The sequence below is a fragment of the Haliotis rubra genome, unplaced genomic scaffold (assembly GCF_003918875.1).
Source record: "Haliotis rubra isolate DU_JTF1 unplaced genomic scaffold, ASM391887v1 Scf250, whole genome shotgun sequence".
NCBI classification, from domain to species: Eukaryota; Metazoa; Mollusca; class Gastropoda; order Lepetellida; family Haliotidae; genus Haliotis; species Haliotis rubra.
Genome location: NW_025766559.1, coordinates 570,034 through 585,223, shown reverse-complemented (window position 1 = coordinate 585,223; position 15,190 = coordinate 570,034). Strand labels below are relative to the sequence as shown.

The 15,190-nt window shown below is 37.7% G+C and overlaps 1 protein-coding gene across 3 annotated transcripts in view; it reads right to left on the bottom strand.

Moving 5' to 3' along the window:
• Window positions 1–15,190, bottom strand: part of LOC124279493 (nicotinamide/nicotinic acid mononucleotide adenylyltransferase 1-like) — a 55,230-nt gene that overhangs the window by 36,733 nt on the left and 3,307 nt on the right. For all 3 annotated transcript variants that reach the window (XR_006899384.1, XM_046715316.1, XM_046715317.1), the window contains exon 4: window positions 3,917–4,062. Coding sequence is in view for 2 of the 3 variants with exons in the window: in XM_046715316.1 (XP_046571272.1) it covers window positions 3,917–4,062 (146 nt within the window). In the remaining variant the exon portion in view is untranslated. The remainder of the gene's footprint in view (window positions 1–3,916; window positions 4,063–15,190) is intronic.

Here is a 15,190-nt window from a genome sequence, read left to right as displayed (position 1 = left end):
TTATATTCGTGAGTGCGACGTTTCGATACAGATTCTTGTCCTGCTTGACAACAGTACAAGAATCTGTATCGAAACGTCGCACTCCCGAAATAAAAGAAGTTGTTATCCATATAGTTTGTTCTATATTGTACTTCCCAACTTCTAAAATGCCACTCAAAGAAGTCATGGGAGCAATTACGGTGTTATACCATGGCAAATTTATTTTAATGATGTTTAAATAGTGCTACAAAGGCAGAAAACAAGATTTGAATGTTATGTCAATGACAGCTGCTATTAGCTACCAATTTATGCAAATTAATAAATGCAGCCATTGTATTTAACAAACATGACTAAAAAAATTCCTTCAGGCCACAGGCCTTCTGATGGACGTGGATACCGGTACTTGATTAAGACAGATGGTGAATGTTTGACATTTCACCCACACGAATATTGCTGAATATATCTTCCACTTGGACTAACACACTTCACATTTCACTAAAATTACTGCAGCAAAAAGTTTAATGCCACAATTGTGAAACGACGAAAACAACATTTGCATAATCAAGGCCATGTTTTAAAGGAATTCAATTGAATTGTGCATGCAAATACCTTTAAGTATGGATAAAAGACTGTGGCTCAAGTTTACAAAAAGTATTTAGGTTGATGTTCAATTTCTAGCCTTTCCTTTTGATATTGGAAAACTATTTCTTGACAATATGAACAGAAAAGTTTTTCATTTATTGTTTCTTATAATCAATGGGTTTATAAAAGATTTGGATAATTTCTAGTGTTGACCAAGCAAAGGCTTTTGATGGTGCATTAGCTCCATAAATGTCTGAATTGTGCTGGCATATGAGCTGATTTGGTGAATGGTCAACTACAAAGGCTATTACCATTACAACCTTGATCAATAAAGGCTTAACTGTTACTTTCCTTGCTACTGCAGACCTAATCTCAAGACATATCTACTAGTTTCAACAATGTGCCCTTGGTAGGCTAAATGGCCAAAACCATTTTGTCGCAATATTGAGAATGTCCTCATTAACTTAATTTCAGAGAGGCTTCAGCGTGGTATTCAATGCATTAGTGTAAAACTAATCACAGAAGCTTTTAAGAATTTACTGTCCTTGCAATTGATGAAAAACAACTTGAAAAATACACAATGCTGAGATTAATAAATGTTAAGAATTTACTATATATAGCCATTACACTTTGGGAATTCTGTCCAGCTTAAGGTAGAAAATAAGAACGCCTACATATCCTTGCAAACCTCACAAGAGTCATTAGGAGATGACATGTTCTGTTCGGTCTGTTGTAATTAGGAAATAGAGTTTGGCTTCTTATACCTACTTTGGTTCATTGTCATTGGATACCAGAGTTTAGTAAAGAAAAGGTTATGCTGTTTAGCAGTTTTCAATGTCCCAAATCATCCAAAGGCACCACTCAAATGTGTCTTCATGAAGACACAAAAACATCAAAAGAAAAATCCCAAATCATCAAAAGGCACCAGTTTGTTTATCACTAGAATGATCTTTGCAGCAAGTTTTACCAAGAATCATTCAATGGTTTGGAAGTTACGCCTTGGCAACAAGCTCTGCCCCATTTTCAGTAAAATAACTTGTCATGAAAACAAATAAAAATGAGAATGTCTAATCATCAAAAGGCAGCAATTCATCACTATGTTACAGCATCTCATTCAGGACAGCCATCGTCCAAATATTTCTAAAGACCAAAAACTATGTAGCCAAGCCACGTGTGACTTAATTGTAATTATTCAATCTGCAATTTTAATCCTTATCACTACCGCAGTGTACATCGTCTTGTCAGCCACCCTGTACCACTCTGTCACTGTCATTAATTACTGTATATGACATTTATTGCCCTAATTGGTCATCCCCCTTGGCCGTGTCTGCCATCACATCAACTGGTCAAGGAAGTGCTATTGTTTCTCTATCTGTCCATTGTTGAGTCGTCGCCTGTCCATTGTTGTCAAAAACTGTATATATGCTCACATCTATATTGTCAAAGAGTCCGGTATTCCGACTGTCTGTGTAGGGATGACCGCGAGCAGGATAATGCTGCTTGTAGGAAATGCCCTGGGGTTGAGCTGGAACTCCGCTCACCTCATTCTTGTATACTTGTTTGGCATGTCTTGTGTAACCAACTAAAGAAGTTTGAATGCAACATATTCCTTCATCTTTGTCAACGTACACTTCATCTTAATCTTTGTCACATGCCACAACATATTCCTTCATCTTTGTCAGCGACACTTCATCTTATTATGAGCTAATTCCCCAGTCCAGCCACAACATATTTCTTCATCTTTGTACCATCTTGTTGAGCAATTCCCCAGTCGACATACCACACGCTACATAGTTTTTGGTCTTTAGAAATATTTGGACGATGGCTGTCCTGAATTAGACGCTATAACAACTATATTGATCTGTGTAACAAGCTCCATCAAGTTCCAAAAGGACTATCAACAGTTTTGGAGTAATGTCGTCATGTGTGATCTGCATGGCAAATCTCAGCAAGAAATATTCAGTTGGTTTATAAGTAAAACTTTGCAAGATGGTGGACAGACAGAAGGATGGGCGGAAGAATGCATCCTACTTTTGGTACCTTACTGGCTGTAACCTAACTGTATGCATCCAACTGGCTGATACCATACCTGTTGAGGCCTAACTTCATATATCCTATTTGTTGTACACAGACCTACATAATTCAGTTTTCTAAGTCATCAACACCACATCTTTCAATAATTGATCAATGGTTACATCTCCAAAGGGAATGTCAAATAAATGGACGGGAGTGCCCATCAGAAGAATGAAACCGGAACTACAGAAAATGTTTCTAGACAACTATAGATTCAAGTTGTCAGTCAGTGAAACATTAGTTATTTCATATTCCATATTCCTAACTGGGCCTCAGAAATAGGTGAAGTTATATACAGTAAATCTAACAGAATTAAACAAATATATTTGTCGGAATGTACAAAGTCTTGAAACTCTCAATATATATTTATGTCAAATAGTTTATATGGTATTCTCAAGTTATTTACCCTACCATGAAGAGGTCCTGTGGACCATGGGTTACTTGCCTATGGTACAGGCACCACAAAATCCTTCACCTTTAATATAATGCCTATGACAAGGATCCCTTGACTATCATGCTTAGGTTTGTGGCACTTCAAAAGACTGCAGCTTGGTCAAAGAGTTTGTCAAAGACATTTGATAGTGAAGATGGTAACATTCATCCTTGAATCACTGAATTTTCATTCGCAATTATGTTACAACATAATATCTATGTGCCCAGAACAGTGTCTAATGAAGAATCTATTTCAATGATATTCTTCACATGGTAAACCTCAAAGGATATATTTCAATTCTGGTAGGATACGTCAAAGCAAATACTTTCTTAAAAGATCAAGTATAGTCGTGCTCCGTTTATCCTAACACTTGTGTTTTTCTTGAACTGCGTGTGTAACCATACTGACAGGTGCTCAGCCATCCAGATATACGGGGGGAAAAAATGCATATAATTTAGCTTTTTGTACGTGAAAATGACCATCCGGTTATAGAATTCGTTTTAAGGAATTTTCATTCGGAAGGCCAGTTTTCCGGATATCTGAGGTTCGGATGAACGGGGCACGACTGTATTAACATATTCTTAGCGAATAAAAATGCAAAGCCACAATATACATGTATATATAAATACATGAGGCTTCAAATATTCAAATTTATGGATTTTTTTACGGTCAAAGGTCAAGAAGACACTTTGGTCATTGCCCATAAAAGCCCATTTCTGGTGTCCATTTCTGATATTGCTGGAATATTGCTAAAAGCGGTAAAAAAGCCCTCACTCACTCAACATGTGCTCACCCCATTCATCCAAACAGTCATGCTATGTGAAAGGTTTCAGTGATCTTGACACTCACCTTCATAATTCCGGACCTTCTTTCTGCGTTTAGTGGGTGTGGGTTTAACATTGGTGTTGTACAGGTTATCGAGCACCTCCTGGTGGTGTCGCAACACTTTGGCCGTCTCATTCCAGTTCTCCTGCTCAGTTTCCCATGTGTCGCATCTACAACAGACAGAACAGTTTTACTTTTACAATCTTTGTAGTAAAAAATCATTGCTACAAAGGAATTCAACATATTGTGTTCTTTCTGACTTAGGGTTAGCTGTTGATAACAAATTGGATGGGTGGGTGAGTGGGTGAGTGAGTGGGTGAGTGAGTGAGTGAGTGGGTGGGTGAGTGAGTGAGTGAGTGAGTGAGTGAGTGAGTGAGTGAGTGAGTGAGTGAGTGAGTGAGTGAGTGAGTGAGTGAGTGAGTGAGTGAGTGAGTGAGTGAGTGAGTGTAAACAACTAGAATAAAATTAAAATGTTTGACTTTCATGCCGATACACTTTCCCAATGCAACTCAAAACTATCTACTTTTGCTCCTCCTTCAACTCACTTGGATATAAATGAAATCAAATTCATTACAACAAACATAAACCTGCCTTCATCAATCTGGTATTTGATTAGAAATCCTACCTACCATGGGAAAGCCAACTAGGAAACAGGGGAGTTATCTTGATCAAAATTAGAACATTTTTACTGTGTCTATTATTTCTTAAATTTTGAAGAAAAATAAAATTTGGAGCTCTAGAAAATCCCCGTAGATGACTAACTAATGAGAATGGGAGTTATGTCCCCTTGAAAGTGGGTGTCATGATTATGCAACATAAGAAATTTTATAATCATCTTGATGATTGTAAATCTGAGCTAGAATGAGCACTGTTGTCATGGTCATAGCACATGCAGATCAGTTTCTGCCAACAGCAAATGTCACTGACAATATTAACTCAATACTTTATGAGCAAGGCCAAAGCAACCCACATATATCCACAGCAGGAACTGCCCACACACCTGATAATGCCAGATGTCGACAAGAATCAGACACTCCTCTGCATATTAGAAACTCAATATTCCCGATTTCGTAACATGTTGAAAGCCCATAGTCGTGTCATAAACAATTGACAAATTTACCTGAAACATTTTCTTGCTTGAAAAGTTGTAACATATAACTTAGGACAAGCCAAGAATTCTTCTTGCCTTCATGCACAATCAGATGGTTAGTGGTTCTAACCCCTGGCCTTGTAACGCCAAATGACACTAAGAGATGGTACTTGTTGTTGCCTCTGCTCAGTAAGGGGATAACACCTGGATTGGTCAGCTCGGAGTCAATATACTGTATCTGAGTGCAGGGCTGGAAATAACTTTAAAATTGCTAGTGTACTCCGGTACAGTGGCACATGTAAAATCACTTGCCCTGATCATTTTTCCACTATACCGGCCGATTTTCCCGTTGATTTTTTAAATAAACAACATAATTAACATTGGAAAGTCAACTGGACACTGGTACAGCGTGATATACAAATTTGCTTGCCCGACAGAAAAAAACACTGGACTCGGGCGTCGGGCAATGCGTTATTTCCACCCCTGGAGTGGGGTGTCTAAGTCAAACTGCAGCATGGTATCTCAGTGGGCTAGCACCATAAAACCTGAGCATTAGCAGAAGTAGGTATCTGTGCATGCAGACACACACACTGACACAGACACAGACTGAAACACAGACACAGAGACACACTTTCATTCATGTACATTGCTATACCAGCACAAAAATCTCTTAAGGCATGCTAACTCCTGTCTGGTTTAAATGAGCAACACTTTGTTTTTGTCAATAATTTAAGCTCCCAGGCTCATATAATGCTGAAAAAGACATTATTTTGTTTAGGGATTTACATGGAGTCCTGTATTTGAGGGTCCCTGGGATTCATAATCTTAATTTTCAGGGGTCCTGGACAATGAAATGGGATCCCAGACACTTAAATATTATTATTAATACTGTTATTGTATTGTGTATCATGATCATCACATTGTTACAGTAATTGCAAATAATACTATACAATTACTACTATTAAACTGCAAATGATACTATAACCAATTAGTAGCAAACTCAGTGATAACTTATTGTCAGTTGATTGGAATTTTTACAAAAAAGTATTTGGACTTTTTCTGCGTCCCTGTGGACGCACTAATAAATTTTGTTGCATCCATTGTCAATTTTTATGTGTATAGGACACAGGAATTCACGTCCTGTAAATCCCTGTTGTTGGTTTTTTAACACTACCCTCAACAACAGCAGCATGTGTTGGTCCAATGACTGATATCATGAGCAACAATCAATGGTATTGGGCAGGGGTGGAAATAACCCATTGCCCGACGCCCGAGTCCAGTGTTTTTTTCTGTCAGGCAAGCAAATTTGTTTATCACACTGTACCAGTGTCCAGTTGATATTCCAATGTTAATTATGTTGTTTATTTAAAAAATCAACAAGAAAACGGCCGGTATAGTGGAAAAATGATCAGGGCAGGTGATTTTACATGTGCCACTGTACCGGAGTACACTAGCAATTTTAAAGTTATTTCCACCCCTGTTGGGGAATGCTAGCACCTAACCAACCAAGTCATTGAGTCTGACTACTAGTGTCAACAAGTCACCAAGATGTTGCCGTCGACTGGCATCTCCACACATTTGTCAATATTCCAGCAACCAGGTTCACCCATGTGTAGAATCAAACCCAGGTCTTTAGCATAACGTCCCATGAAGTGCTCTGGGTTAGAATTGGTCTTCAGCAACCCATGCTTGTTGTAAGAGGCGACTAACGGGATTGGGTGGTCAGGCTTGCTGACTGGGTTGACACATATCGTTGTATCCCAATTGCGTAGATTGATGCTCATGCTGTTCATCACTGGATTGTCTGCTCCAGTCTTGATTATTTACAGACTGCCCCCATATAACTGGAATACTGCTGAGTACGGCCATAAAAAAACATCCAACCAACCAAATTTGGCATAACAAGCATCTGCATCGAACCCTTGTGCTACCCCAAATACCTACACACTGTAACATCCTGAATAAACACGCATCAGAAGCTGTTCAACCCCATCTTCCCAGAACTTCGCACATATGTTCTTCTACCCTGACAATCCTCTACTGTTCCCGTGAGCATATGATCATGAGGTTGAAATTGAATTATGACTGCTTTGAGCTTTCTTTTTGAAGGAAATAATTATATTTGGAGTCTTTCATTTCTGCTTCCACCAAGTGAGACTGGCCCCTCTCCCTGACATTCACCAAGCAATGTCTCCTTTATCTCGACATTATCCTGGCAACTCATACTAGTAATGTCATTTCTCAACACAGGGGCACACAACATCATCAACATCTCGCTAAAGGTTACCCATAGACGCTGTAAACTGGTCAGATGAGCCTTTCAATGTGTTGAAGAAAAATATTTTCTATTTTCCTTTGCGTTAGATCTTGACTAGGATTGCAGAATTTTCTATGTTTCATAAAAATGATTCTGGGATTTTTTCAAAGGCAAATGATAAAATATTGTCGAGAGATTTCAGGTAGCAATCAGTCCAAATCCTGGAATCTGAACCTGTCTGAACCTATCTGAGCTCCTGCAAATTAGGTCCACCTTCTCCAAGCTCAATAATTTCACCTTCACAAAGGCTGAAGTGAAACTTGGAGATAACACATTGCAACAATTGTCAAAGAGAACCAGTCTTCCTTTATCAATATCTGGGAACTGTACAGCATCCAACTCTGTTCTGCTGTGTCTAAAAATGACTATTATACAGACACATCAGAGTGTAGACAAATTAAAAACTTTACTACTTTAGCCACAAGTCCAAAGCCTCGATTAAGTAAATAATTTTTGCAACTGAGCAAAATCAGTACCATGCTGATAAAGATAGAGAGCATGTAATGATTTAATAACATCAAGGAATATATGTACCGTATATTACTGTCTACAAGCCGAATTTTGAGGATAAAAAAAGCAGTCTGTAGAAGGGGGTCGGCTTATCTATGAGTTACGCTTTCGTCAAACTTTTTTCCAGGGGTAAGCAAACAACATCGTATCACTTCGCGTGAACAAACAACAGAAGACAACTTTGTCAGTACAAACGTCAAATTTGCAATTAAACATCGCTAGACAAGATTATTACCTTTTAAGTTCTAAGTTGTTTTTGCTGCGCATTGTATTATTTGCAGGGATTAAGATTACCGTGTGTATTTGAGCCGGAAATAGCAATCAGCTGTGCACACATTTCCCGGCGATCGAGTCAAACATGCACAATAATATAACGGGATGAATTCTGACGCTGTCATCAGTAAAATATAATACAGAATACTATTGTTTAACCTAAAGAAATATATCCTAGCATTGTGTAATTTTAATTACAGTTTTTGCTTTATAAATGTAAAACATATATAATTAACAGGTTATACGGACCCTCATGAACGTGGTAAGTGGAAGTTGTATGCACATGGGGTAAAATAAGCAAGCCATTTAAATTCACACATTTTTAACGATGTTACTGTAAACAAGCAGTCCATGGAAAACGAGGGGTAATCAGTTCGTGATTGTTGAATGGGGTAAATGACATGTGATCGTCCAGCTACAATAAGTATGATATTTAGCGAAACAAAGTATATTATCCATTTTCTGTCAACTACACTTCATTTCGATGTGTGAGTAGATGCAATATGATTGTGAATTCTTTGAATAATGTGGACCAAAGTTAGAATTATTGGTAACTGCCAGTTGTCTGTGGTCTGTGTTTGCCAGGATTAAGACCCCATCGCAGGAGATCGGCTTATGTATGAAACATACCATTTTGACAGATTTTAAGGGTCAAGTTTGGGGGCGGCTTATCCAGGAGGTCAGCTTATAGACAGTAATATACGGTACATATGAAGCTTCAAATAACTCAGGTCTTTAGGCATCATGATGAAACAACTGACACCATGTGGACCAGGTACAGCTACCCAGCGGGGATTCTTGGTGAAGATATGTCACAATCCATCATGTTTACAGAACATGCTTAATGGATCAATATGTCTAACACTGTGATCTCAAGTCTGCCGACCTCAGCGGTTTAGATTGATGCTCGTGATATCAATCACTGATTTATCTGATCTTGAATTGATTATTTACAGATTACCATTATATGACTGTAATATTGCTAAATGCATAACAAAAAGAATTTTGCATCATCAAAAGGCACCACTCAATCACAAAACTGATCTGTACGGCAAGTTTCAGAATGAAATATAAATGGTATAGGAGTTAAACTCCAGAAATGGAAAACAGACAGCAGACAGACAGGTTGCACATCCCCCTCCTGCTCTTTCAATGAAAATCTCGGGGTTATAAAATGACAAGCAATGACATTATGTGATAACTGGGACACTGGCATTAAACCCAACCCACTCACTCACTCACTAATATACTCAGCAACCATAATGGTCATCTGATCCCCATTCTCGTAATCTCTTTACACAAACATGACGTTCTGCAGTTTACCCAGACAGAATACCTTCCTCAATAACATCCCCATCAGAATGTATCCAAGTAACAAATCTCAAAGTGTGAATTTCTCCTTGCCAGGTTATTGATTTCCCTCACCCTCCCTGATTGATTTCGACTAGTCTAGATTGGCTGGACACTGGTCAGCGACCAGACTCGGCTTTCTATAATTAAGCTGTGGTCTTCACAACCTAGATAATGGCGGTCATTTGTAGAAGCTTCCGATGAAGTATGATGTCCATTCTCGCCAACTATATTCCCATCAAGGCCACCATGCTTCAATCCCACATAGCCATGTTAACTAGTCAGCAGGAAAATAGATTATTATTGATTTATGTATTTCGGCCTACAAATATGATTTATAACATGATTCCCACAATCTCCATCCCTCACACAAAGAAGTCAATCTGATTAGCTCAGATACTATTCAAACTAAACTGATCATGGGTCTTTATCACAATCAAGCTTTTTAGTTTTTAGTTTACTGAAACAAATGAAAAACGACCATAGTGAAGAACAGAGCAGGATATGCAGAGTAACAATGCCATATGTTACTGCAAAACACCAAAATATTGGTATGAAAATTATCATACAAGCCTTTTCCCTTTGGATATGGTAATTAACTAATAACAAGCAGTTGTAACATCAACATTAGGGCTTAGCCAGGGTGCAATTTTGTTTTTATTCAGTACATGCACCGAGTGCAACCTGGCTTATAGGTTTGGTTGCAACATAAAATAATGTCGCTGGTTTAAAAAGAAACAAATACTTGTTTAGCAATTTTCATAATAACTACTCAGTATCAGGTACATTCAACAAACCTGACCCCATGATGATAAATGATGAATGATTCTGTTTCAATTTTGCATTTCCTTTATTTATAAATCTCAATTATATGATTCCTGCTAAGTAACTGATATATGAAAATGTTTCTGATATATGCAAATGTTTCTGCTAGTAACAAGTCACACGGAGAGAAACATACTACTTCCAGTCACCTACTTCCCATTTAAAACACATGACGACGGGTATAAGATGTTGGAGGACTTATTGGTACCCGCACATGGTGCAACCTGTTACAGAAGGTAAACTGCAACAGCGATTTGAACATGAACTGTTGCAGGCTGCAAATAGAAAAATCACACCCTGGTAGCCATTCACTCGTGTACTCAGTGAATCAAACTGTATTCTTTAATGAATTCAATTCATTATTTGTGTTCGCAAGAACTGGAAAGTCACAAAAAAAATTCACTGGAATTTGTCTGTTATCTATCTAATGCAGAATGGAATACATCCAAGGCAGGCACAATAACAGCCAACACTCTTTTATATTTCATTTGTCAGTACTGTGGTCACTGGTCACTGTCGTGACAATCAACACTGTCAACATGGACAAACATGTCAAATAATTTGTCTATTTATTAGACTGATTGTATTGAATAATTTATAAACTGGGGAAGGTATTCTGAAAAATATTTTCATTCATGATCCTGCTTTTGTGATTTGTATCATATTCCCTCATTTTGGTCAACTTACTATTATCTATTTATGTGATCTCCTTTGTCTTATGTCTGCACTGGAATGTCGTATGTTGAATTTTATGAAAATGCTGTAAAATGCTTTAAAAAATATTTAAAAAAATAAAAAATCCCCTAATAGTGGATTCATTATGGCTTACATGAGTGAAACTTCAAAAAGAAAACATATACTAAATGATAATAGTCAAGTCCGTAACCATGGTAACCCAAGATGAATTGTTACCATGCACTTGTATCGCTTTTTATATATCTGCTCTGACAATCAGTCAGGGTCAAAGATTTGCTCCTGTTAAAATATTTGGAACAATCTTCTATACACTTCTATAATCAGCCTATTAACACATTTAAACCTTCCCTTTATTGATGTGATACTGTTGAAATGAACAAAGTCTTATTATCACTGATATGAACTTAATACATATCAACTTTCATTATGATTAGGTTTTCCTCGTAAATTCTGAGCATAACCAAGGTAGATAAAAGGCCATTATTAGACATTGGCCTCCCTTTATAAAGGCTCAAGATAATCTTCTGACATTAAATGTATTTGGACTCCACATAATCTTTTCACTCATGGAGTATTTACTCATTCACTGTTGGTATTCATAGTTGATAAGGGTCAGGTGTTGACACGACCCAGGAATGTGCTACCAGTACGCAATTGTATAAAATGGCCACAGAAAATATATACACTGTGTCCTGAGGGACGTACAATTATATTCACCATACCAAATACTTGACAAGAGAAGTAAAGGTCCCCTAATCAAAGCAATTATTAAATCTTACAAACTCAAAATGTGCACTATTTCCATCTTCATTACTTCACAGGAATGCTGATATTTCCAGTAAGGACACCAGGGATTTACCTCGAGTCCTGTATATCAGGGTCCCTGGGACTCATGCTTATAATTCTCAGGGGTCCTGGACAACACAATGGGGGTCCCAGACACTTCAATATTATTATTAATACTGTTATTGTATTGTGTATCATGATCAACACATTAATTGTTACAGTAATTAAATTACAAATGCTACCATAACCCAGCTAATAGCAAACTCAGTGATAACTTATTGTTACTTGATTGGAATTTTCACAAAAGTATTTGGACTTTTCTGCGTCCCTGTGGCTGCACTTAGAAATTTTGTTGCGTCCATTCAATTTTTATGTGTATACGATTCAGGAATTAGTGTCCTGTAAATCCTTGGGACACTTGAAATCAGTTATGTGGGCCGTCTTAACGCCTAGTTTGGTAGGTGAAAGTGAAAAACTGATAAGGGTATACCGTATATTTTTACTTGCTCGGATCCAAAGTAATTGGCATGGTAAACTAAGAGTTTTCAGAAGGCAATTCCTCTTAATTGTGCTTACATTGCTGTTTCAGTAAATTTGCTGTCCATATCAAGCCCAAACTGTGTAACATGTGTGTCACAAGCATGATACCTTATTCAATAAACACAGCACATGACGTTTTGGTGTTATGCCCTGCAGTAGAGTTTATATGCACATGATGCCTGCGTATCATCAGTCAAAAATATCTGTAAATACATACAGCCACGCAGGCTGAACATTCTTAGGTGTGGTAGGCATATACAGTGTCGACATTCTACTAGCTTTCATTTGTTTGTTGTTTGTTTGTTGCTTAATGCCACACTCAGCAACATTCCAACTATATGGCGACGGTCTGTGAATAATCGTGTCGGGACCAGACAATCCACTGATCAACAACAAGAGCACTGGTCTACACAATTGGGAAACGATGACGTGTGTCAACCAAGACGCCTGACCACCCGATCCCCTTAGTGGCCTCTTATGAGAAGCATGGGTTGCCGAGCAATTCTAACCTGGATCTGGGTTTGTAATATGTTCATGCGTATTGGTTCATAGCATCTCAAAATAAATTGGGTTAAGGTGACTTAATGTGCATATTTTACCCAAACATGTAGCTTTCCTTGAATTCTGCAGCATAAAGGAAAATGAAACCTTGTGTCTGGTGAGACTAACATAATATTTTGAGCAGTCTGAACACTGATTATTTGCTGATACATTAAGAGAAACTTATCCCTTGTGTCTATGCAGCAAGATTAGTCTAGGTCAAGTTGCCATTCTATGGTAATTAGCTAACTGAGCTGTTTCCAGGCAAAACTCCCAGACAGTCTCAGATGTCATCCAAAGTGTCTAAAAGATTATTTTACATCTGTCAGGAACAGAAATGCATTTGGTTTCACGTAGAAATGTGCCCTTACAAATAAGAAGAATCCTTTTGAACTTGGTAAATGTCATTTCTCCATGAGCTTCATAACAAGCAGTTATAGAAGATATGGTTCTTTATTTTGAATGGACTGACACATACTATTAAATTTCTGAATACAGATCATTGTTTTATGAATCACTTTCTATGTGAGGCATGTTAAGGACATTTGTACATACAGGGTTATCAGACATACTCTTTTAAATGAGCATTTATCACTGTCATGCCAAAAAATTACTTCCACAAGGATTTAAAGAAACATACATGATTTATGCATGCCCAACAATTATTCATCAGTAACCCATGCTAAAAACCCAATGAACTGAGAATTGGGTGGCTACAGTGTGTTGATTGTGTGTCATCTGCAGTTATCTCCTCATGACAACTACTGGTAAACTTCACTTGGAAATGAGTGAGTTTGGTTTTACCTCGCTTTTAGCAATATTCCAGCAATATCACGGCGGGGTACACCAGAAATGGGCTTCACACATTGTACCCATGTGGAGACTCAAACCCGGGTCTTCGACGTGATGAGCTTCAACCACTAGGATACCCCACGCCCCTCTGACCTAACCAACCATCATGATTGATTACTGAGGTGTAAAACAACATTCATTCACTCAATACCATACACATTCGTGTATGAGTATGAGATTAACTTGCTTGGAAATATCTATCAGATTTAACATGTACAGAACGTGGCACAGACAGGGCTAGAATCAAAACACTTTTGGGATTCAAACCCACAACCTTATCCGCTCACAATGAAAGACCTATGTACCCACAAGTTAACAATATCCCTGAGTGTCTGCTTGGTTTGGAAACAAAGCCTGAAGAGATGAAGGTCTCGGGTGCTTAACACTAGTGGTGGTCCGATTAAATGAAATAATCGAAGATTGGTCGCAGTGACTAAACGACCAAGCAATCGATCATGTTTTCTCATAATCGAACACAAACAATTCTAGTACACTTGTTTTCATTAACACTATTTTTCACTAGGTTGGTTTTGTCTGTTACATTTCATAAGCACTACAAGCTCGTTCCAAGTCATGATTGAATTTATCTTAAAGACTCTAAGAAATTTATGTTCCTCCATACTAGTCATCCTTTAAAGATGTGAAATTTTGCCAAAAAAAACCCAAAGAATTACATGGTTTTTTCCTTATTTTTTGTGCATTAACACATTTCATAAATGACGCTAACCAATTATTTTCGATGATTGATCGGTTGTAATGAACCAATCATCAATTATGAGATTTTAACCAATTCCCAACACTACTTAACACTGGTGAAACTCACGAGCACAGGTATGAGGCTAGCAAAGCTAGGATTGTAACCAACATGATCGAAGCAATTGAAAGTGTCAGTATTTCATTGACAGCATGGATTTTGTACTTGTATTTTCACATTCATGACAGCTGATCACCTGGATTTCAACCATGATGTGTCTGTTCCACAAGCTATAACTATCTGGTGATGGACTGATGTGCCATATGTTGAGTTTATTGAAGATAATATTTGTACACAAGTCACAAACACAGTGAAAACAGTAGCTAAGCACATCGTCATGGTATTCTCGCTCACCCAAACATGTAGTCAGCAGTATGAAATGTTGACAAAGATGTGAAATGTGTTGAATCCTTCAACAAATTAAACAAGTGCCAAATTTGATTACATGTTGTTCAGAAATAGCCAAATAGTGCCCAGGAATAGCTTTTTCAATATGGCTGAAATGGTAGCAATACTTATAATCAGGGTTGAAACCCCTTCATGTGAAGTTTCAACTCCACTGGTCAAGACATTTTTAAAGAGATAATGTTTACAGTAGCAGGAAATGCATATCGAGAAAATGTAAGTGCATGGGCAAAGTGCAAAGGACAAAGATCAAAATGTAAAATATCATGAAAAAATGGAACATTTGTCTTGACCCCATCTGCAAACTACAACTGTATCAATGTTCATTCATTTTGTATTAGAAATGACTGGATAACGACC